The sequence below is a fragment of the Bos grunniens genome, chromosome 29 (genome assembly GCF_055505025.1).
Source record: "Bos grunniens cultivar Pamir isolate PY7600 chromosome 29, Bosgru_T2T1.0, whole genome shotgun sequence".
Classification (NCBI taxonomy): Eukaryota; Metazoa; Chordata; class Mammalia; order Artiodactyla; family Bovidae; genus Bos; species Bos grunniens.
In genome coordinates this window covers 34,124,240-34,148,523 of record NC_141193.1, presented here as the reverse complement: position 1 = coordinate 34,148,523, position 24,284 = coordinate 34,124,240, and the positions used below count along the sequence as shown (strand labels likewise).

The 24,284-nt window shown below is 44.2% G+C and overlaps 1 protein-coding gene and 1 long non-coding RNA gene across 3 annotated transcripts in view; one reads left to right on the top strand and one right to left on the bottom strand.

The window, feature by feature from the left end:
* Positions 1-10,653: 10,653 nt before the first annotated feature.
* LOC147342501 (uncharacterized) lies at positions 10,654-16,381 on the bottom strand. Its single transcript, XR_015158172.1, has 2 exons — positions 16,266-16,381; positions 10,654-10,985 (listed from the first exon to the last, which is right to left on the bottom strand). It is a non-coding gene; the product is annotated as an uncharacterized LOC147342501 (long non-coding RNA).
* The window catches only part of GAB2 (GRB2 associated binding protein 2), a 183,607-nt gene continuing 174,129 nt past the window's right edge, over positions 14,807-24,284 (top strand). Inside the window, exon 1 of one of the 2 annotated variants that reach the window (XM_086385787.1) lies at positions 14,807-15,092. In XM_086385787.1, coding sequence (XP_086241913.1) covers positions 15,012-15,092 — 81 coding nt within the window. In that variant the 5' untranslated portion in view covers positions 14,807-15,011. The remainder of the gene's footprint in view (positions 15,093-24,284) is intronic. The other variant, XM_086385788.1, reaches the window with a different exon arrangement.

The following is a 24,284-nucleotide window of genomic DNA, read 5'->3' as shown; positions in this document are numbered from 1 at the left end:
CATTCCACCGTTGACAGGAGCCCTAGACTGCCCCTTGGGTCAGCTAAGACTCCAGCTGGCTCCTGTAAAGTTTGGTTTGGAATCCAGTGGATTTACATCCATTATTAATACAGTGTGTTGTAGTTTCTGGAGAACTTTTATAAGGAAATCTGGAGTTTAGATGGTTTTTAAACTGCCGATCAGGCAGCTAGTCACTGAATTAACAGATTATGACTCTTCAACTACATCTTTCAGTTCAGTTCATTTCAGTTGCTCAGTTGTGTCCTACTCTTTGCGACCCCAGGGACTGCAGCACGCCAGGCTTTCCTGTCCATCACCAGCTTCCGGAGCTTACTCAAACTCATGTCCATCACGTCGGTGATGCCATCCAACCATCTCCTCCTCTGTCGTCCCTTTCTCCTCCTGCCTTCAGTCTTTCCCAGCATCAGGGTCTTTTCCAATGAGTCAGTTCTTTGCATCAGGTACTAGAGTTTCAGCTTCAGCATCAGTCCTTCCAATGAATGTTCAGGATTGATTTCCTTTAGGATGGACTCGTTGGATCTCCTTGCAGTCCAAGGGGATCTTTTCCAACACCACAGTTCAAAAGCATCAATTCTTCGGCACTCAGCTTTCTTTATAGTCCAATTCTCACATCCATACATGACTACTGGAAAAACCATAGCTTTGCCTAGACAGACCTTGGTTGGCAAAGTAATGTCTCTGTTTTTTAATATGCTGTTGAGGTTGGTCATAACTTTTCTTTCAAGGAGCAAATGTCTTTTAATTTCATGGCTACAGTCACCATCTGCAGTGATTTTACTGTTCATAATTGTTATTTGTAATACAGCTATCATGTGGGCATTGTTTTATAGTTTACTCTATTTTTTTTAACATATCCACAATAGATTATGGACCTCATTCCTTTGTAGCTTACTGTGCCAGAAATTTGTTTGGTTAGATTAGCTTGTTTGTTAACGGAAATTGGTTATTAGGAATTCCTAATAATGCTGGAGAGTAAGACTACAAATAAAGCTCACCAGTCTCAGCCCCCAGAGAAAACTGAAAGCACAAAACTTTATTTATAGTCATCAACGAATCTTGCATCTTAAGCCCCAGTGCAGAGCACACTGGCCTCTGATTTCCTTGTTCTGTACAGGAAAAAGAAAGTTAAGAATGTGATGGAAAATGATGCTTGAGCCCATATACATGGTAGTAAAGATTGAAAATGGAATATAGCATCCCAGACCCAGCAGTGTACTTACGCTCACTGTGTGTGTTCTCTGTTTCATGTCTGTGTGTGTATTTTTCCTACCTTTCTCTTGGGATCATCTTAGAATATACATAGGAAGGTAGATGAAAGAGCTTTGATAGGAATTATTAATATCCTCCACAGAGTGACCAGCCTTTGATATTTCAAGATGATACTCTGAGAATAGAAACTTGGTGGGTCCTTGTAGCAAAGGGTTTTTTTTTTTTCCATGCTAAAAATACATATATATACAGTGAGAACTGTATTTCTCAGAACCTGGTTTTTGTCACGTGCAGAATGTTCTCTGCACACTGGCTAAACAAGAACTGCTAGTTTGCTGTTTTCCAGTGATCCCAGATTTGAAAAATCTCTTCGTCTATCCGTCCCCCTGTATATAATATATAAATTATTCGCCTCTGTATTTTTCCAAGTTTCTAATTAACCCACTGAAGCGTCAGTGAGTAAAAACTGTCTATCTTAAGACTTTTTAAAAAATTTTATTTATGCATGCATTTTTAGTTGTGCTAGATCTTCATTGCTGTTCAGGCTTTCCTCTAGCTGCAGCGAATGGGGGCTCTTCCCTTGCTGCGGTGTGTGGGCTTCTCATTGCAGCGGCTTCCTTTTTGCACAACATGGGCTCTAGGGCACACGGGCCTCAGTAGCTGTGGTACGTGGGCTCAGTTGTTGTGGCTTCCTGGGCCCTAGAGCACATGCTCAGCAGTTGTGACACACGGGCTTTGTTGCTCAAGGCCTGTGGGATCTTCCCGGATCAAGGATTGAACCCTGATCTTCTGCATTGGCAGGCAGATTCTTTACCACTGAGGCAACAGGGAAGCCCAAGAGATAGCTTTTTTTTAAAGCCTTGGAGAAATCTTGATTGTGACCTGATAGTAACAGAACCTGCTTCTCCATGGCATGCAAATATAATAAATTAGAAACCACCTCACACTTCCTTCTCCTCAGCCATCTCTTCTCCAGAATAGACTCTGTAGCTGCTCAGTTGGGACAGTCTGTCCTTCCCCGAAGGGCTGCACCCCTCCCTAGGGTGTTCACCAGGCAGTGTATCCTGAAAGCGGGCCTTTCTCTTGGTCGAGGAATGCTTCCCTGCACCATCCACTTAGCTGCTACCCAAGCGCCCTGTGACGCCAGTCGTGACGTTAGAAGGGCTTAACATCTCAAGTGCCTCCTTCCTGTCATCTTATGTAGCCTATAGTGATTGTTCCTCCTCCTGTTATCTGTCATGCTGTGGAAGAAGCTCAGTTAATAGTGTCACAGTGTTCACACCAGTCCCAGCCCCCTTTGCAGAAATGGACTTGGGTCAGCTATGAATTTGCTGTTGAAGAACAGTAAGTTCTTTCACCGAAGATTTCTACCACTATTACTTTTTTTTTTTTTTTTTTTGCATTTCCCTAACAGGCAGGAAATGGCAACCCACTCCAGTATTCTTGCCTAGAGAGTCCCATGGACAGAGGGGCCTGGTGGGCTGCTGTCCATAGGGTTGCACAGAGTCGGACACGACTGAAGCGACTTAGCATGCATGCATGCATTGGAGAAGGAAATGGCAACCCAGTCCAGTATTCTTGCCTGGAGAATCCCATGGACAGAAGAGCCTGGTGGGCTGCTGTCTATGGCGTCGCACAGAGTCAGGCATGACTGAAGTGACTTAGCAGCAGCAGCAGCAACAGGCAGGAAGTGATGCCTTATACAGTTAGGGTACAGCTGGCCAGTGATCTCTTGAAATGTAATTTCCGTCTACATCCTCCATTACAGGTTTCTGCATCAGGAAACTGTGGGGTCAGATTCCTGCCAGAAAATGTGCTGGATGTTTGGCGTCCTGGAACGGGTATTAGATGTAGAGGGAGAAGACTATGGTTTGTGTCTGACATACTGCATACTAGCTGTGGAACCTTGAGCAGGTTATTTTATCTCTGAGTTTGTGTATGCATCTGCAAAATGAGGATAATATTTAACATACAGTGTTGTGTTTCATAAATTGAAAACACTACACAAATGTAAAATCTCCAAAGGGAATCCCTTTCAAAACAAACAAAAAATCTGTATGAACAAAGATATTTATTGCATGTTGAATGAAATATTTTATAGCCATAGAAATTATAAGAAAAAATGTGTTAAAAAGAAATTTTAACTGTACTTTGGAATTACAACAATGTAAAAGCTATGTCCATGGACTAGAAGTGTATGGGGGAAAATGGAATCAGCTGTTTCAGGATATGGGATGGAGTGACTTTTCTCTCAAAACGTCTTTGGTGTATTCAGTTCAGTTCAGTAGGCTCACTGTGCTGGGTGTGGTGCTCCATTCTGTGGATACAGAGATAAATAGGAGGTGCTCCCATGACTCAGGGATTCCCCTTTAGTATAATCTTTGCCAAAGCTGATTATGTGTAAGAATCACCTGGGAAGCTTATTAAAAATTCAGGTTATCCTGGTATCACCCTGGAAAGTCTGTTTCACCCTAAAAGGTCTAGGATGGAACAGCCCACAATTTGCATTCTTTTAACAGTCATCCTGAATAATTCTAATTGTTCAGTCACTCAGCCATGTCTGACTCTTCGTGACTCCATGGACTGCAGCGTGCCAGGCTTCCCTGTCCTTCTCTATCTCCCTGAGCTTGCTCAGACTTATGTTCGTTGCATCAGTGACGCCATCCAACCATCTCATCCTCAGTTACACCCCATTTTCATGCCCTCAGTCTTCCCCAGCATTAGGGTCTTTTCAGTGGGTTGGCTCTTGGCATCAGGTGGCCAAAGTATGGAGCTTCAACTTCAGCATCAGTCTTTCCAATGAATATTCAGGGTCGATTTCCTTTAGGATGAACTGGTTTGATCTCCCTGTTGTCCAAGGGGCTCTCAAGAGTCTTCTCCAGCACCATAATTTGAAAGCATCAGTTCTTAGTTGCTCTGCTTTCCTTATGGTCCAGCTCTCACATCTGTACCTGACTACTGGAAAAACCATAGCTTTGACTCTACAGACCTTTGTCAGCAAATTGAAATTTCTGCTTTTTAATATGCTGTCTAGGTTTGTCACAGCATTTTTTCTAAGGAGCAAGCATCTTTAATTTCGTGGCTGCAGTTAACTGTCCGCAGTGATTTTGGAGTGCAAGAAAAGAAAGTCACTGTTCCCATCTTCTTCCCCATCTATTTGCCATGAAGTGCTGGGACCAGTTGCCATGACCTTAGTTTTTTTAATGTTGAGTTTTCAGCCAGCTTTTTCACTCTCCTTTTTCACCTTCATCAAGAGGGTGTGATCCACACAGTCAAAGGCTTTAGTGTAGTCAGCAAAGCAGAAATAGATGTTTTCTGCAATTCCCTTGCCTTTTCTAATATCTGATGGATGTTGGCAATTTGATCTCTGGTTCCTCTGCCTTTTCTAAATTCAGCTGGAAGTTCTTGGTTCACATACTGTTGAAACCTGGCTTAGAGAATTTTGAGCATTACTTTACTAGCGTGTGAGATGAGTGCAATTGTGTGATAGTTTGAGCATTCTTTGGCATTGCCCTTCTTTGGAATTGGAATGAAAACTGACCTTTTCCAGTCCTGTGACCACTGCTGAGTTTTCCAAATTTGCTGGCATAATGAGTGCAGTACTTTAACAGCTCAGCTGGAATTCATCACCTCCACTAGCTTTGTTCATAATGATGGTTCCTCAGGGCCACTTGACTTTGCAGTCCCAAGATTTCTGGCTGTAGGTGAGTGATCACACCATTGTGGTTATCTGGGTCATGAAGATCTTTTTTGTATAGTTCTTCTGTGTATTCTTGCCACCTCTTAATATTCTTGCTTCTTCAGACAACTATTTTGCCTTGTTGCATTTCTTGGGGATGGTTTTGGTCACTGCCTCCTATACAACATTAGGAGCCTCCATCCATATAGTTCTTCAGGCACTCTGTCTGTCAGCTCTAACCCTTGATCTACTTCCACTGTATAATCATAAGGGATTTGATTTATGATTTAGGTCATATCTGAATGACCTAGTGGTTTTCCCTACTTCTTCAGTTTAAGTTTGAGACTGGAGTAGGTTGTCATTTCCTTCTCCAGGGGATCTTCCCAACCCAGGGACTGAAACCATGTCTCCTACGTTGGCAGGCAGATTCTTTACCACTGAGCCACCTCTTGCATCTCCTGCATTGGCAGGCGGATTCTTTACTTCTGTGTCGCCTGTGAAACCCGAATGATTCTAATATAGATGGTTTAATATCACACTATTAGTGTGAAACCTTCAGTGAGGTCTTAATGTTTTTACAGTAAAAAGTAATAATTACACAGATCTGCTCATTGAAGAATTTGACCGTTCTGTCTGGACCTTTGAGCTGGCTTCTGTGCCTCTCTATCAAGGACTGGACAGCCAGCCCACAGAAGGCTGTGGCCCTGGAACCCATGAGGCCCAGACCCTGCCGCACCTCTCAACCTCTCCCTCTCCCTCTCTTCCTTTCTATTCCACTACCTCTCCTGTGTTTTTCTCTGTGATGTGTTTCTCTCCCACTCTGATTCCTCCTTTGCCTGTAATAAAGCGACATCCAGGTGCTTCCCCTTCCTTTCTCCACCCCTGCCCCCAACCACACATGTCACCTTTATTGAAAAAAACCCAGCTCACTAACCCAATTCACTAACTTGTGCTGGAGGGCTCTTGTATCGGGTTAATGTTTCTCAGAAAGCGTAGGAGTGGGCTATTCATGGATCAACAACCACAAAAATACGTATGGAAACTTTCAGGTGTTTATTTTGACTGTCATTTCACTCTTGATTAACTTTTTTCTCATGGGTTGGCAGCCCTCAACAGAGTCCTGTCCTGCCTGTCGAGCTGGAGTGTGCCCTGCACCCTGGCTGAGCGCTGCCTGTCTCCACATGCCTGTGATCGGGCTTGGGTGGCTTTCTCAGCTACACACCTGTCGCCTCTTAGTCACCCAGATTCAAGATATTAACAACTCTAACCACGCTCTCCGAGGCCATGGGGTTTTATTTCAAGAGTGATGACACTCCAAAATGCAGCTAGGATTGCTACATTTTCATATGTTTGTATTACTGGTGTTAGTATTTGTAGTACTTGCATCTCGGGATACCAGGGGTTGGCCAGCGGTTTCCAGACTCCCTCCCTCCTACCATACGCAAGTACCAGTCGTCTCACGCTGTCGTTTTTCTTCTCTGTCAGAACATGAGCTTCTTGAGAAGGAGAGGGCGTTTATCTTTGTGTGTCTAGTGCTTTGGAGAGTATGTGGAACATAGTGAGTACTCATTAAATAACCCTTGAATGAATTAGGTGTCCAAAAACAAAAAAGGGAAATGTGTCCACTAGACAAAAGGGAAATATTCCTTAAAATATAACTCCCAAACTGGTTTTCTCCCCTAAATGTCTCTAAAATCTTTCATAAATTGAACTTTTAAATTAACCTTTTCAGCCTTGCCTGAACATAGAGCAAAAACTCAGGAATGAGAAGTAACTATGAGTTCAACTCGTAATTTGTTGTTGAAATCTGTTACTGAATGTGAATTTCAAGGGCATCTCTCCGACACTGCTTCCAGAGTACAGTGAGTTAGTAGGCTTCTCAAGAGCCTCTCCATGCTGTTCATCATTTCATAGCCAGCACCTTGCCAAGCGCCCTGTACCTAGTAGGTTCCTGGTGAATATTTGTTGAATGAATGTATTTGATTGATGGAAGAAATCCAGAGGCAAGTCCTAAGATGAACTTACGGAAAGTCACTCATATTTTCAGTTAGTGGTTTTCTCCACCTTGCTCTCTAAATCTAGACAAGTTTCTTGTCTAAAAATGGAAGGAGCTACTGCTTACATCATCTAATTGAACAAACGTTAATTGATGCCTACTCTTGTGCCTCTCTGTGAGGCACCCGAAGACAAGCAAAACCTAAGCCCTTTCTGTTTGTCCCTTATAGTTAGCTGATCATTTCTCATGCTCTAACCTTGCCCAGATGCCACTGTAGACACCCGCTTATCTGTTTCTCTCCCCAGAAATAGCTTGAACTTCTTAATAAGACCTTGATCTTACCTCAGTATTCCTATGCTGAATTTGTCATACATAGTAGGTTCTCAGAAAATCTTTATTGAGAACTGAGTAACAAGTATGTGAAACCCCTAAATTTTATATATACACATATATATATATGAATATAAACATATTTTGTATTTGAATAGAAATACATGCCTTCCTAAGTATTCTCTGAACTTCAGATGATAAATACTGGATATGTCCTGAAAGAACAAGATTGGTGTTTGTGTCTCTGTTAAACACCGTTCAAGGTATCTAGTTAGTTACTGAACCCATCTTTCACCTGAGAATCCCCCACCCTTATACTAGCCAGTGGGTGGCCCACCAACGGGGGGGGGGGGGGGGACATGAGCTTCCCTTGCTGATAGGGTTAGGGGTAGATACCTGACCCCAAGTGGACCAGTCTCTTTTCCTCTTAGGAAATTGGGGTTGAGAACACTAGAGAGCCTGGACTGGTTACTTGAACCAGGAACACACAAACTTAGGAGCCATAATACAAACATGTACCATAAGAGACAGAGAAGGCAGTTTGCAGAGAGAACTAAAGGCAAAAACTCAGAAATGAAAAACCATATGGCCTGTGAGAGAGACACACACACACACACACAAACTGGCTGCCTAGTTCTTGCTATATTTAGTCCTTGGTTGCTGTTCTTCCTGAGGCCACATTCAACTTTTTCTTGGGTTCCATGGGATATACCTTTTTTTTTTTTTAAACCAGTTAATTCCCTGTAGGGGCATAAGCAAATTTAAAATGGGTATCTGCTTTTACAACTAAAGACACTAGTAAACTAGTAGAAAAAAATTCTTGTTATTCTTTGTCTCATTACCTTTTTGTCACACTTACATATTATTTCAGAATATTTGTTGATCAGGAAATTATTTAGATGAGGAATTCCTAATAAATAAGTTGCAGTAGGAGGGTGATGACGTCTTTGCTTTTCAAGTTTTTTGATCCCCTAAATCACAAAAACAGAAATGAATGGAGACTTATTTACAGAGGGGATTGGATGCATATGAGATATTTTTTGAACTACAAAATTGAATAAAGAGATTTTGAAGAACCAACACATTTGGCAGCTTCCCAAGACATCTATTTTTGAAGATTCTGCTTTCCAGAACTGTTGAAGAATGGCTTTTGTCACGGGCCTTAGCTGTGTTTCAGACTAGCCAAAACTGAAAAGTGGGAAGAGACTAAATAAAGCGTGTGTGTGCCTAGAGCAGCTCAGACCCTGCTTTTGGGCTGGCATAAACACTGACAGCCAGATCCCTCAAAGTAAGATAAAGACTTTGTTCTGCAGAAACGGTTCCAAATACGAAGTTATAATGATGTCTGCCAACATGTTCTCACTACTCTAGGAAAAGAAAACAACAACAACAAATACGCTTCCAGCTCTTTTCTCAGTGGACCCTCTGGACCTTGGAGAAGCTTGCTTGTAATTTCACTGCAGCTACTTTCTTTTTTTAGTTAATTGTGTTACATGTGCCTCATAACTTCTAATCCCAGCGGGGCTGTCATTTAGAAGGGGGCTGGGGGGAAGGCTGTTTTAATTCTGGCTTTTGTTTCAGCCACTAAATGTAATGCCACATGATTGTTGACCCAACAGTAATCCAGTTAAAAAACAGTCTTCAGAGTTACTGCATCATCAAAATTAACCCTGATTACATCAAATTATGTTGAAACAGACCACAGCTGTTTGCCCTGTTGAAGCAACTGCTCAAGAGCTCATCCAGAAGATACATCTGGGTGTCAGGAAAATACATTTTGGGTTTTATTTTTGTTCTCAACGTAAATGGAGGAGGGAAACTCTCTATTCTGCCCAGAGTGCTTGGTGGGAGCTGAAAACCTTGTGATTCTCCAGATTCAAAAATCTTCTTAATTCCAGAAATGAAAGAGAAAAAAAACCCTGAGGTTTTCTGTTTCAGTTTTCTATAGGAAGGATGTAAGAAGGAAATCCAAATCTGTTGGGCATTATTCTTGTCAGCAAAAAGAAGTGGAACTGACTACAGAGAAGGACAGTGGGATTTTCTGTGGAGGGCTGTATGTACTGGTGTTCTGGGCTGGCTCATGCCAGCCTGTGAGAAGGGATTGTTAAATTATGGAAAATTTTGCAAGCTGATTGCTAAAGAATAACATTGAAATTAAATTATCATTAAAAGTGGAAAATAACAGGTATTGGAGAAGATGTGGACAGCTTGGAATCCTCATACACTGCTGCTTGAAATGTAAAATGGTGTAACCACTGTGGGAAACAGAGAGTTCTATAAAAAGTTAAACGCAGGGTCACAGTGTGACTTAGCAGTTTGACTCCTAGCTGTATAGTGAAGAGTGTGAAAACATAGATTCACACAAAAACTTGTACATGAATGTTCACAGCAACATTACTCATAATAGTCCAAAAGTAGAAACAACTAAAATTTGTATTAACTGATGAGTATATATAAGTAAAACATGGTACATGGTTATACTGGAATATTACTCAGCCATAAAGAGGAATAAAGAAAAACTGATGTCACAACAGGAATGAACCTTGAAAACATTGTACAAAGTGAAAAGTCAGACACAAAAGGCCATGTGGTATATGAGTCCGATTATATGAAATGTTCAGAATTGGCAAATCCATAGAGACAGAAAGTAAGTTAGTGGTTGCCAGCAAATGCTGTTGGGGAAATGAGAAGTGACTGCTAATAGATGTGGAGTTTCTTTTGGAGTGATGAAAATGTTTTAAAGTTAGATAGCAGTGATGGTAGCACAACTCAAGAATATACTAAAAACCTGTACACGCTTTTAACCTGTACAGGTTAAAAGCGTGATACTTCTGGTATGTGAATGATACCTTAATTTAAAAACTAACCAGAATTCATCAGTTACTAATTATTTTGATACATTTTACTATTTGCTCTTGGCATTATGTCTACTGTATCTTTTTGATGGAAATACTAAAGGTGTATTACTGTGCATCTTTTAACTCTGTATTCAAAGACATGAAGTTGATAGCTTAAAGTCATTAATAGTTGGGGAGAAAATTGTGGGGAGGTTCATATTTGCTGCACAAAAATTGTCACATACTACAAATCAAGGCTACTGCTGACCCTACCAGAGAGCCAGGTTTTAAACTTTTACCAGCCCATCACTGGTTGTATGGGTCCAACCGTCATCTTGGATAACTGGTGGAATTAGTTAGATAATCTCCTGTGGCATTTGGATCCCCAGCAAAACAAAGACTAACAAATCCGCACAGCAACTCTGCCTGCATTTGGTGCAGAAGAAAGGCATTTCTGGTCCACCGTGCTATGAAACCCAGCTTGAGTCAGGGAGAATGGTTCCTCTGGCCCCTGCTAGTACTGTGTGTTGGTACAGGTGACAGCACCCTGTCGAATTGTCAGAACGAGGCCAGACACCAGATCAACCACAAATGATTTTAATTCTTAGTCCCAGACAGGAGGGTTTCTGGGGAATCTGTACCACAGATTTGGAAACGGAGGGTTAACAAGTGAAACTTCAAAGAATTACCTCCAGCTGCTCAGCCCCTCCCATCAGGCCAGTCCCTCTGGGTTTAAGCACTTCTGCTGGTTACAGGTACCTTCTCAGATACTGTTATCCGGTGTGGATGATCCGAGAGTACTGGATGCCCCAAGGGTCCATAGCTCTCACTTGTCATCCTTTAAGGGCTGGTTCCTTCATTCACAAATGTTTACTGAACATCTATTTTATGCCTGACATCATGCTTGGAGGTTCTGGGGATACAAAAAAAAAAGGAAAACGCAGTCCAGCCTTCAGGGAACTCACAGTTCTTTGACAAGTAAACAGGAACTTTTTACAGTACAGTGTGATAACCCAGTTTATACAGGTGCAGTGTGACCCTTAAGAATGAACAACTGTTTTGGGGGTTAGATACATGAATTTTAGGGAAAGGGGTCTTGAAATAATCTGTTCAAGGCCTAATTCAAGGTAGAAGGACTCTGAAGGAGGTAAGGAGTCATCTTGCAAAGTAGGGTTTGGAGGTCTAAGGCACTTTGCCAGGGACCTTGACAGCCTTTGTTCTTCCAAGAATTTGGTACCTGATTTTGCAGCCTGATCTGGGGGTAGTGTGATGTCACCACCATGGCAGCAGAGATGTCCCAGGAACCTAACTGCCCTAAAGCAATTAGCACAGGTTCTTATTCTTTACAAAGGAGAAATTGGGGAACAACTTGCTCAAACTTTTCTCTTTAAGAAAGCTTACTTCCAGAATGTCTCCCATTGGGTATAACAGGGAGGAAACCCAGTTAGGTCTTCAACCACACTCCAAGCTCACTTTCAGATCTCAGTCCCACCCAAATGCTGAAAGTTGATTTGAGTAGGTCAGATTAATGTGATGGAGGGAAGCAAGTGGGCTCAAAGCACCTGGGTGTTAGAAAGGCTGCCAGCTCAACATGCCTGAGAAAGAAGTGTCCTGAAAGTCACCAGCTGAGGTGGCCCAGCTGGTTATACTGACCTTGACAAGCAGCAAGCAGAAATTAACCTGTCAACTAAACTGAAAGGGAGAAAAGGCAGAAGGGCTAGGACACAAACATCTATTCCCACCCCCAGTCCGATGACTGACGTCAGGCTTGGCGTGGGCGGTATTAATCACCCGGTCTGGTGTGCAGTTGAGGACATCTCTCCTTCCAGCCCGCTCCTGGGAGCGTTCCACCAGCCATGCACCTGCCACCGGCCACAAAGCCTCAACTCCGAGACAGGCACGGATGCAGGCTGTCGCTGAGGACACTCAAAAGTCAGAGTGCGCCCTTTAGAACTCAGGCTCTGTGGGGGGAGGGGCGGGAGCGAAACGTTGTGCTCCGGCTTTCCTCCCAGGTGTGCGTTTCTCTAATCTCTGCAGTGCCCCTCCAGAGAAACCCTCCTTATAAGATGGGTCATTTCCTGGGGATTTAATGAATACAGAATTAACGGCGCTCCTTGCAGCGGGTCATTAATTCCCCCAGGAAATACCTGTGGTCTTTAATCAAAATTGCCTAAATTATAGACTAGTGATGCACGTCCTCTCGGGGGAAGGGGGGGACTGTCGTCCCAACTGGTTCCAATAGATGGCGCCGATCTTCATCTAAATAAATCATTCAGATGATTTGTTTTCCATCCCTCCCCAGTGAAAACCAAGGAGCATTAAAAAAAAAAAACAAAGGCAAGGAATGGAGAGGACTTAGCAAAGGCCGGGACAGGAACGTCCTGTGCGAAGTCTGTTTCTAGGCCTGGCTTCTACCTATCTCAGGCCCAGAAGACTGAGCCACATGGGGATGCAGCCAAGGACCTCAGCAGCAGTCCCTCCACCGATGAGCAGCCCTAGCTAAGTACTGGCAACTGAGTAATGAAAAGATTGGGGAGCGGGGGGCGAGCACCAAGAAGAGCCCCTTCCTCTAACCTTTGGGGGAGGAGGGGTATGTTCAGAGAAGACTTCTGAAGCTGATACTCTTGTATTTCAAGGCTCTCCTGTCATTGGCCTCGAAATGTTTCCACAGGAAATTGTAAATAAAATACAGGTGGGTGGCATCTTTAGCTAAACAAAATAAGACCCTCAAGAGTTTCTGGCCAAGTGCAGCCCAACTCCCAACTAATGGTTGCTGAACAGTCTCCCAGTCTGTCTTGAATCCTATAGCTATAAAAAGACACTTAACAGAAGACTACTCTTCTAAGGAAAGATAAGGCCTCCTGTGTGTATGCCTGACTTGCATCACAAACCTCAGCTGCAAACAAGCCATGCAGATTTCTCAGACTCTGCAATCCCTGAGTCTTGGCACCATGACTCAGATGTGAATGAAGTCAGAGGATTGCTTTATTTTGGTCAAGAGTCACCGCCTCCTGATTGATTTGGCAGGCTTTGAATATTTTGATATTTGTGTCACAGGTTTTATAGAAGGTACTTAAAGCCAGAGGTTAAAATGGCTATAATTCTGGTGGTGGCCCTTGCATGTGTCTTAAGTATACCTCAGTTGAAAGGCTAAAAGGCCCTGGTACCCGAGATAGCCCGATTGTCCTGCTTTTACATGGATATCCAGCAGCACACCGGATAGTGAAGAAAATCAGTGAAAATTGGGTCCAGGGTTGCTGATTGCTAAACGCCCCCAGGTGCTTAGAAGAGCTAAGCATAGAATTAGCTTAGAATTAGCGTTTACAAACTGAAATGGTTGAGTTTTCCCCAACCCAACAAAGATCTGTAAAATCAGAAGGATGTCCAACAGCTTGCAACAGCTAGCTTTGCTGCACAGAGATCGGGAAATGAGCAAAGTAGCCTTAGTCTGATGTTTTCGGGAGTGCAAGATGCCCGCAGAAGTTCCCTATTGACATAACGGGTTACTATCCACTCTTCAAAGAAACCGGGGCGAGGGTGGAGAGCCTAACCTTTTAACGCTGCTTGTAAAGGTACTTTGTGAGTTCAAAAGAGCCTTTAACCAAAGGTTTCCGGTTTTGCTGGGGGCTTTTTCCCCTTTTCCCTCCCCACAAAATGCTAGATTCATCAGGTATGTGCTTCTGCGTTCTCCATCTCAGTTAAGCCTTTCCACAATGCAGTAAGAGGCATCTGCATCATATGAGCCCCAGAGAGTTCTCGTAACTTGTGTCAGTAAGTTGGAGCGCTGAAAAATTTTGACCCCAGTTTCTTGCCCTACACCATCTTGCCTTCCAATTCACTATGAAATAGTATTTTTGACTCATTTTTGCCCCCTTGATTCTACAGATCGTAAGAATTTTCTACTGAATTGCTTTTCCCAGAGGCAGTGTGGAAGCCAGCAGAACTTTATTTTCTGATAATAGTGTGTTAGTCGCTCAGTCGTGTCCTACTCTTTGCAACCCCATGGACTGTAGCCCGCCAGGCTCCTCTGTCCATGAAATTCTCCAGGCAAGAATACTGGAGTGGGTTGCCAGTTCCTGCTCCATTCTGATAATAAGAGGACCCTAAATTAATGCGGACGTGAAAGCAGTTCTCCACTTTAAATAGATGAGCAGTACCACTCCCAACCCCGACCCATCCCTAGAATGAGAAAGTTGACTGCACTGCCAAGGCTTTAGGCTATCTGTGAAATGGTAATAATGCACCCCACTCAATTTGGAGATTCGTAACGAAGATCATGTAAGCAAGGAACGTACGCCCAGCCCAACACGTAGTAATCTTTTTTTTTTTTCTTCTCCCACCAAGGGGGTGAGAGAGTTAATGAAACTCTTGGAAAGCGAATCACTCATTTCAGCCAGAACCTGACCCACTGAAACCTGAAACGAAGGGGGAATGGACAGAGGAGCAGCCCTCGGGCCCCTGGCTGACGACCCTCTGTGAAAGGTCGATTCACCATCGAGGGCGCGCAGTCCCTGCCCATTACCCCACGCCCACCAAGGGCGCGGCCGCCTGCCCCGCTGACTGCCGGAGGCTTCGGAAAAAAGACCCCGGGGGGCGCGGCCGGCCGCGGGCGCTCCCGAGAGCCTTGGGTCCAGGGCGCGAGGCGGTGTCCGCGTCTCCGCAGGCGGCCCGCCCCGGGGGCGCGGCGGGCTGTGGGCGTGGCGAGCGCGCGCCGCCCTTCCTGCCGGGGCGCCCCCGCCGCGGCCGGGCCGGGAGAAGGCGCGGGCGCGCGCGAGGCAGCCGGGCCGCGCCGCCTCGTCCTCGCCCTCGCCCTCGCCCCGCGGCCGCCGGCCGCCCCCGCCCCTCCCCTTCGCCGCGAGCCGCGCACCGCCGGCCGGCTGAGCCAGCGGCCCGCGCCCTCGTCCGCCGACCCCGCGGCGGGCTCCGGGCTGCCGGCAGCATGAGCGGCGGCGGCGGCGGCGACGTGGTGTGCACTGGCTGGCTGAGGAAATCGCCCCCCGAGAAGAAGTTGAGGCGCTATGTGAGTGCGGGCGGGGGCGAGGGGCGCTCCGCGGCCTGCCTACGGGCCGGGCTCCCCGGGAGGGTTCGCGGAGGCGCGGGCGGGGGTGCCGGGAGCGGCCGGCGCGCCCCGCGACCCGGGGCTGCTGCACACCTGTCACAGGTGCGCCGCCGAGGGGCGGGGCGGGCGGGCGGCCAGGTTGAGGCTGCGGCGCCTCCCCGGCCAGCCTCCCCGTAAACTAAACCCCGTATTGAAGTTTGTATTGATTGTTTTCATAGACCGTAAAGAGTTGATTCCCGCGGCCGGGGGGTCCGTACTGACCCCGAGCGGCTCCAGCCTGCGGGGCTCGGGGAGTGGGCGGGAAAGGGGGGACGTAGGCCGAGGGGCCGCGCGGCCGGGCCCCCCACAAAGGGCGACGCGCCTCCCACCCTTTCCCACCGCGCTTTCCCTGCCCGCCCCTCCCGGTGGCCGCCTGCTTCCTTCCAGTCCACAGCCGCTGCATCACGGGCAGCGTCAGCAGCATGTGCAGCCCTTGTATTAAGTGACTCATTTGTTTGTCCCCCTTCTTTGCCTTTATGCTGTATGTCTCTCACATGCATCCCCCCACCCCGCGAAGGTGACACTGCAGTTTGGTCTGCTACTACTGGCCCGGCTCTTGTGTTGTACAGCCCTTTGGCGTCTGGGGTCAGGAGAGATCAAGGGTCTCAGTTGCCAGGTGGTGCTAACCGACAGAGTTTACTGAAATTACCGGGACAGCCGCTCCCTTTTAAGTGAGAGGCTCCACTCCTGGGGAGGGTCGTGCAGCCTGGTGTGAGCAGTGAGTGGTCTGGTCCCCCTCCCCTCCCCGCCCCCCCCGCCCCGGTCCCACCAGAAGATGCCTGGCTTGGTGGGGTCAAAGTACAAGATGATGCCAGTGACTGAGATTTGGCTGAAATCAGCCTTGGGTTATTCGACTGAGTTTGGAAATAGAAGTAAGGTCGCTAAAAGATGTCCGGGTCTCCCATCCTCTCCTCTTCCCTTGCTGTGAAATGCCGTTGTTAAACTGCCTGTCCGTGCTGGACTCTGGGATCGTTCCCACAGCATGGAAGAGCGCTGTTGCCTTCCAGCTGCAGTGCATCAAGGGAGCTCTGAATAGACCCTGCCCGCTGTCAGCTGCACCCGTGGCTGTCCACAGGGGGAGAGGCAAAAGCTTACCAGAGTTTCCTGTCTTGGCTCCCCAGATCAGAACCAAGGGACTTCTGGCCTCTGGATTGAGGAAGTGACATTCTGTTTTTCAAAGGAAGTGTTGTTGGGGAGTGCAAGTGAGTGTGTATGTAAATGAAATCAGGCTCTTATTTAGATCATCTGCTGGCGGAAAAAAAAGACTAAGGATTTAGCACATGACTTTCAAAAGTGGACACAGATTTTAAATATAGAAGGTATGAGACAATAAAGTGTTCATCTCAGTTTTAAAGCTCATTTTCAGAGATGTCCATGTAGCCAAAGAACTATAGTTGTTAAGAAAGAAGCTTTTCTCCTCTTGAGGGCCATATCAGTTCCTTAGCAAAGGTGCATTTTTATATTAGCTAAGAAGAGTAATTTGCTATTAATCTTTTCACAAGTGTAAAGCAAACAAACAAACAAAATCTTCGGCCCCAAGAGCTTCAGAAGACTGTCAATCAAAGTGTAATACCATCCCTTACCAGAGCTAGTGGAATAAAGTATCCAATAAAAATGAGACTTAATTGTCAAGTTAGAACACTGCCCTAAACAACCTTGAAACTTTGTTTTTGAAACAGTTCGCAATTTGACACTTTATCTACATTGACTGATAACTACTTCAACTCTATCACCCTGACTCTCATGATCTATTTCTTGGGTATTTTTGTTTCCAAGCAACTTTAGTTCAAAATAACCGGGTTCAGAGGCTTTGGGGTCAAGCACCTTTTGCCCTCATTTGAAGTACTTGACAGCCTTAAGTCATAAGATGACTTCAGCCTTTTCGTTATCTCCCTCGTACTCCAGACCATAAGGCCAAACTGGTAGGTTTTCTTAGGCTAGGGTGTGATGTGTTCCATTGGTATGACTGGAAGTCTCCCCTACTGTGGATGTTCACTTAATTGAAGCTGAGCTGGTTTGTGTAACCCTGTCTTCCTTTACATCTTCTTTTCTTTGGGGGTTTTGAGAATTTCTGTTTTAAGTTAGAACTCTGCCAGCTTCCTCTGTTCATTAGAGGCCCAAGTTCACTAGAACCAAAGTAGGAAATTTTCTAGCCCCATGACTAAACACACACCCCCAAACTGTTGCTTATTCTGTTATATATGTTAGCCATGTGATATTATAGATTGAAGAATCTTTATTATAAGACTGTGTTAGGAATCTGAAACAAAGCAAAAAGAAGTTTATGAAATAGATTACACCATTAAAAAAATTTTTTTTAATCTACTTTTTAGTTAATTTGGGTTGGTGGTAGGTATAGGGGTTTTAAAAAAAAAATCAACTTGAAGCTATGGAAAATGTATGTTAGTTACCAGGATTAACTTTAGGGATTCCTTCATTAATGTGTGGTCTAAGTTATCAATTGTAAGAAAATTTAAAGGGTCTGTTCATTATTTGCTGTGTGCCCTCGAGGAATTACCAAAAAAATGACCTCTGGGAAATGGTGAGTATTACCTCGGGGGCGACATAGTATGGTTGCAGTGAGAGGCTGGCAGAAGGAACTGCCCTCCCATCATTCCACAGTCTGCATGTGTATGTGTGTGCATGCACGTATGCATGGATGTAAAGTTGAAACGATATCTTCTTGAGGAAAATAAAACACGTTGACACACACTGCCCGGTTATTTTCTGTTGTTTTCACTGGGTTAAAATATTAGGGGAAAAGATAGGCAGCAGCACTGCCCCCTAGTGGCTGGTTTGGAGAAAATTGTGTATTGACGCTAAAGAACAACCTGAGTTAAGAAAACTCTTGTTTGTTCAGTAAGCTCATTTATTAAAAGATCTGTGTCCCAGAAACTGTATTAGATTCTGGGAATAGAAGTTAATCCATCCCTTCAGTCTTAGCGGACGACCTTGCCCACCCCTTCACAAAGAAAACCGAAGCTTTTAAGGGAGTACCTGTCTGTGCATACTGCAGTCACGTTTCTAAATTTACCTCTACTGTCCCATACCCACCACATCCTTACCCTGTGATTCCTTCTCCATGCTAATATATTATTTCAAGAGTTTTATATAAGTGGATTCACACAGCATAACTCTGGAGGATTGCTCTTTTCATTCAGCGTGATTCACTGGAGATTCATCCGCATTGTTGTACGTATCACTAGTTAGTCCATTCTTTTTCGCTGCTGGGTAATATTCCATGGCATGGATGTAAAACAGTTCATTTGTTTAGCCACTCACCCACTGGTTACCTTCTCTAACGGCCAGTGTTGTTGAATATCTTTTCATATGATTACTTGCCACCTGTATATACTCTTTGGTCAAATGTCTCTCTTCAAGTCTTTTGTCTGTTATCTATTTGGATTCTTTGTTTTTTTACTGTGGAGTTAAAAAAATTTTTTTTACATATATTTAAAATTATTTATTTATTTACTTTTGGCTGTGCTGAGTCGTTGTTGCTGCACAAGCTTTTCTCTAGTTGCGGCAAGCAGGGGCTGCTCGTCACTGTAGTTCGCGACTTCTCACGGTGGTGGCTTCTCTTGCTGCAGAGCACAGGCTCTTGGGCGTGAGGGCTTCAGCACTTGTAGCTCATGCACTCAGTAGTTGTGGCACACGGGCTCAGTTGTCCTGAGGCACGTGGGGTCAGACCTGTGTCTCCTGCATTGGCAAGTGGGTTCTTCACCACTGAATCACTGAAGAAGCTCTCCTGTTGAGTTTTGAGAGTTCTGTATATGCTCAAGCTATCAGTTCTTGTCAATACATAGTTTGCAAATATTTTCTCCCAGTCTGAAGCTTGTCTTTTCATCTACCAGACAGGGTGAAGAGGAGAAGTTTTTGATTTGGATGAAGCCCTTTTTAGCAATTTTTCTTTTTATGGGTTGTATTATTTTGGTCAAATACAAGAGCTCTGTCTAGCCCTGTTGCAGAGATTTTCTCTGTTTTTCCTTCCAAATATTTTGATTTTATATTTTTAACTTAAGTCCATGATCTAAGTTAATTGTTACATAAGATGTGAGACCTAGATTGAGATTTTTATTTTATTCATTATTTTCATTAATATTAATAGTATCATTATTACTTGGGAGTGGATGCTTGATTGCTCCAGCACCCTTTGTTAACAAGACTGTGCTGCCAGGCTCCTCTGTCCATGGGATTTTCCAGGCAAGAATAGGTAGCAAGTTGCCATTTCCTTCTCCATTTGTCATAAAGTAGTTGGGTATATCGGAGAAGGCAATGGCACCCCACTCCAGTACTCTTGCCTGGAAAATCCCATGGACGGAGGAGGCTGGTGGGCTGTAGTCCATGGGGTCACTAAGAGTCAGACATGACTGAGGGACTTCACTTTCCCTTTTCACTTTCATGCATTGGAGAAGGAAATGGCAACCCACTCCAGTGTTCTTGCCTGGAGAATCCCAGGGACGGGGGAGCCTGGTGGGCTTCCGTCTCTGGGGTCGCACAGAGTTGGACCCGACTGAAGTGACTTAGTAGTAGTAGTAGTAGTTGGGTATATTTGTGTTGGTCTGTTTCTGGGTTCTCTGTACTGATCCGTGGGTTCCCATGTGTCTATCCTTCTGCAATACTGCATACTGTTGATAACTCTAGCTTTTTGATAAGTCTTGAAATCTGGTACACTAATTCCTCCACTTTATTCTTGATCAGAGTGTTCTTAAATTTTTCTAAAATTTGACAGGTCATCACATCGTTAGAAAGCTTGAACAATATTGAAGTATAAATAAAAATTACCTGTAATCCGTTGACCTTGAATTTTTCTTTAAACTTGTCTTCTCAACAGAGATTGTGAATGTAACAAATATAGTTTAGTTCAATAATTTATCAAGCAGCCATTACATGCCAAGCACTCAAATCCTGGGATTACAAAGAAGAAAAAGAAAGGCCTCCTGGAGAGATGCCATAACTAGAAGGAAGCCAAGAGAGGAAAGCTTTCCAGCCAGAGAGACCACTGACAGTGGAGGCCAGGTGGCCAGGACCTGGGTGGTGTGTGTCCAGGGACACAAAACAGTTCAGTGTTGCTGGACCACCAGCAGGATGTTGAAAGTAGAGGGCTATGAGACTGGAGAGGTAGGCGAGAGAGAACATGTGGACGGAGAAGCAAAAATGGTCAACAGTTCATGAAAATGAACTCACGGTCAGGAATCATTAGGGAACTGCTAATCAAAACCATTATGAGCTATCCCTTCACCCCTGTTAGAGCAGCTGTTCCTCAAGAAGACCAGAGACGACAAGTATTGGCAAGAATACTTGCCACTGTAGAGTAAGGGGAACCCTTGTTTTAGTGTTGGTGGGAATGCAAATTGTCACAGCCACTATGGAAAACAGTATGGAGGGGACTTCCCTCGTGGCTCAGTCGGTAAAGACTCCGGCTGCAATGCAGAAATCCACCTGCGATTCAGGAGACCGGGGCTCAATCCCTGGGTCCGGAAGATCCCCTGGAGAAGGAAATGGCAACCCACACCAGGATTCTTGCCTGGAAAATCCCATGGACAGAGGAGCCTGGCAGGGTGGGCTACAGTCCATGGGGTCGCAAGAGCCAGACAGGACTTAGCGACTAAACCACCACCACCACACTAAAAATAGAACTGTCATAAGATCCAGAAGTTCCACTTCTGAGTATATATTCAAAGGAAGTGAAAATAGGATATTGAAGCAATACCTATACCACAGTGGTGATTGCAGCATTATTCACAATAGCCAAGATATGAAAACAATCCAAGTATCCATCAGTAGATGAATGGATAAAGAAGATGTGATCCCCCCCACACACACACACAATACAGTAATATTCAGCCACGAGAGAGAATGAAATCCTACTATTTGCAGCAACTGAATAGACCTTCAGGGTATTATACTGAATGAAATAAGTCAGAGAAAGACTAATACTGTATGGTCTCACTTATGTATGGCATATAAAAAAGCCAGACTTAAATCGTAGAATTTAAGAGACCAGGGGGTAGGGAAATTGAAGAGATGTTAATCAAAGGGTACAAACTTCAGATCAGAAGATGAATAATTTCTGGAGATCTAATGTGCAGCATTATAATTTTAGTTTATTGTACACTTGAAAATTTCTAGGAGAGTATATCTTAAGGGTTCTTGCCACAGAAAAGAATGTGATGTGAATGAAGGTATTAGCTAATGCTATAGTGGTAATCATATTGCAGCATATGTGAAAAGCAAACTTGCTCAGTCTTGTCTGACTCTTTGAGACCCCATGGACTATAGCCTACCAGGCTACTCTGTCCATGGGATTTCCGAGGCAAGAACACTGGAGTGGGTTGCCATTTCCTTCTCTAGGAGATCTTCCCGACCCAGGGATTGAACCCGGGTCTCCCGCATTGTAGGCAGATGTTTTACGGTCTGAGCCACCAGGGAGACCTGCATGTGAATCATATCAAATCGTATCAGCATAGGATACATATGCAGCTATCAGATCAGCATGTTGTATACCTTAAGCTTAGCACAGTGTTACATGTCGATTATGTCTCAACGCTGAGGGGAAGAAAAGAACAGGGGAGAAGGGAGGTCTGCAGAAACCAGAGAATTCAGGATTTGTTTCTAGACCATCCTAGGCAGCCACAGCTGTATTCCAACGTATTATTTGAGTATTTAAACAAAAGCTCTTTCTAGTTCCAGTTCCTAGGAGAGAGAAGCATATGCAGATTCCTTTTAGCGGTTTTGTGTTCTGTGGTCTTAATCACTGGATTGATTCTTTGTGTTCACAGCATCAGAGAGACTGCTCCATTCCAGGGCCAGTCTCCTGAGCTGCTTGTCACCAGCACTGGATCAGCATTCCTCATTTGGAAGCAACCCATATGTCTATCAACAGATAAACAAAGTGTGGATATACATATTAGTGGAATGTTATTCATCCTTAAAAAGAAAGGAAATTTTTACACAAGGCCATGATGCAATGTGGATGAACCTCGATGACATTATGCTAAGTAAAATAAGCCAATCCCAGAAGGACAAATTGTGTAATTCCACTCATATGAAGTACCCAGAGGAGTCAAATTCATAGAGGCTTGCCAGGAACTAGGAGGAGGGAAGAATGGGAAGCTGTTGTTTAATGAGCAGAGTTTCAGTTCTACAAGATGAAAAGTTCTTGAAGTGGATGTTGATGATGTTAGCACAAGAGTGTGAATATTTAAGTCACTGAACTGTACACTTTAACATGGCTAAGATGGTAAATTTTATGTTATATGTATCTTTCCACAAGTTAAAAGACCCCTTATTTGTTAGTACTCGGCACTGCTAGTACTTATCCGAGAGAAAAAACAGGATGGAATCTCCACAGCCTTGAATGATAATGGAATGTTCTTTCAGGGATCTAAGGACCAGAGGGCGTAAAGTTGTACAAACCAGGAAGGCACGCCTGCTGCTTTGCTTAATGAAACAGCTTTGATGTTGCTGTCTATCTCTAGCTGACCTTTCTGTAACTGGAGGGGAAAATGGAGGTTATGGTAACCTCAAGTTTATGAGAAATGCTGAGAGTATAGGTTCCTGAGCAGGCTAATTGCCTGCATCAAAGCTAACATTGACACTTGTTTATAGGGTGTATTTTGTATCTTTTACCATCCAAAGGGCATAAATCAGTACTAAACCCTGCCTTCAAGGAATTTACAGGCTACAGATACCAGAAATACACATGTGAAACAGAGCAATGTCCTTATATGGAGTTGTGTGGTCCAGACAACAGGTTTCATGGAGGTGAGAGCTCTTAGCCTGGAAAAAGATTGAAGAGCTTCCTGGAATAGAAAGTTGGGATGTGAGTTGAACTCAAAAGATTTGGACTTAGAAAGGAACTTGGAAATTAAAATGGGTAGTGGGCAGTGTACATGGCATTTGAGAGGCAGTGGAAATCCATCCAGACTGGAGGAGTCTATAGCAGAAATCAGAGGATTGAGAAGTAAGTGAAAGCTGAGAATAGTCCATAAAAGTAGTCCTTAGATGGTAGGATGACATTTATTAATGAAGAGCATCACTCTAACTCCGGAAGGTTTTGCCTTCAGATAGCCACTCCTTCAGTGCGAAATGTCAGTGGTGTGTTGACACTGTTTATCTTCAGAAGACCTCTGTCTTAGTGTTTCAAGGGGCTCTGAGTCCTTGGGCAAATGAGGTGATTTTCTGAGTCTGCTTCCTTGTTTGTAAAAATTGGCGAAATACATCTTACCTCTCTGGGTTTGAGAATTTACTGGATAACATGTGGGGGAAAAAAAAAAAACTTAGCATAATGTCTAGACTAGAGTAGGCCTTTAATATTGAGGGATGTGGCAGTAGGGTCTGATGTTTGTTTATATTTCTTAATTATTCCATAGGCATTTAGGACATGAGCATGGTTGTCTTCACATCCCTTTCAAGGTTGAGTTAGGCCTGAAGTTCACAATGACAGAATGTAAGTGGAATTCCCAAGCTAGATATTACAATTACATCCAATTGTAAGGAGTTATTTTTTTTTCCCCAAAAGGAACATCCCAAGGGTCACCTGATCTCAAGGAAGGAAAATGAAACCACATGGGGTTTTGTCTGCAGCTATAACCTTGTGTGCTAAGGGATATAAAAATTAATGTGTGATTCAGGAACCCATGTTTGAGAATGACTTAAAATGCAAAAACTCACAAAGTGGTAACCCTTTAAAGCTCTGATGTCTCCTACCTCCCAGGCCCCTCCAAAGTGAGCCTTCTTTTTGGCTTGTTTCTGTGGCACTTTTTTTCACTTCTAGTTTGGACGCTCAGGCTAGGCTTTTGTCTGTCTCCCTTTGCGAGATTATGAACCCTTGCATTACAGTGTAAGCACCAGCTGTAAGCAAGGCACGTTCAAAGTCACTGTCATTTTTGCTTTACAACTACCCCCCCCCCAGTTTATGTTTGCTTCTCTTTTATCTACCAGTTGTCAAAATTTTGGATTTAATAACTTTCAAAGTGATTAATTAAGGTGTTTTGGAGTAGTATTATGAGCTGACATATTTATACACATTTGATATATTTGAACCGGCTCTGGTTGTTGTCCTTACTGATGTCCAGCTTGTACTATCTTTAGCTAGTGGGAGCCTGTTCA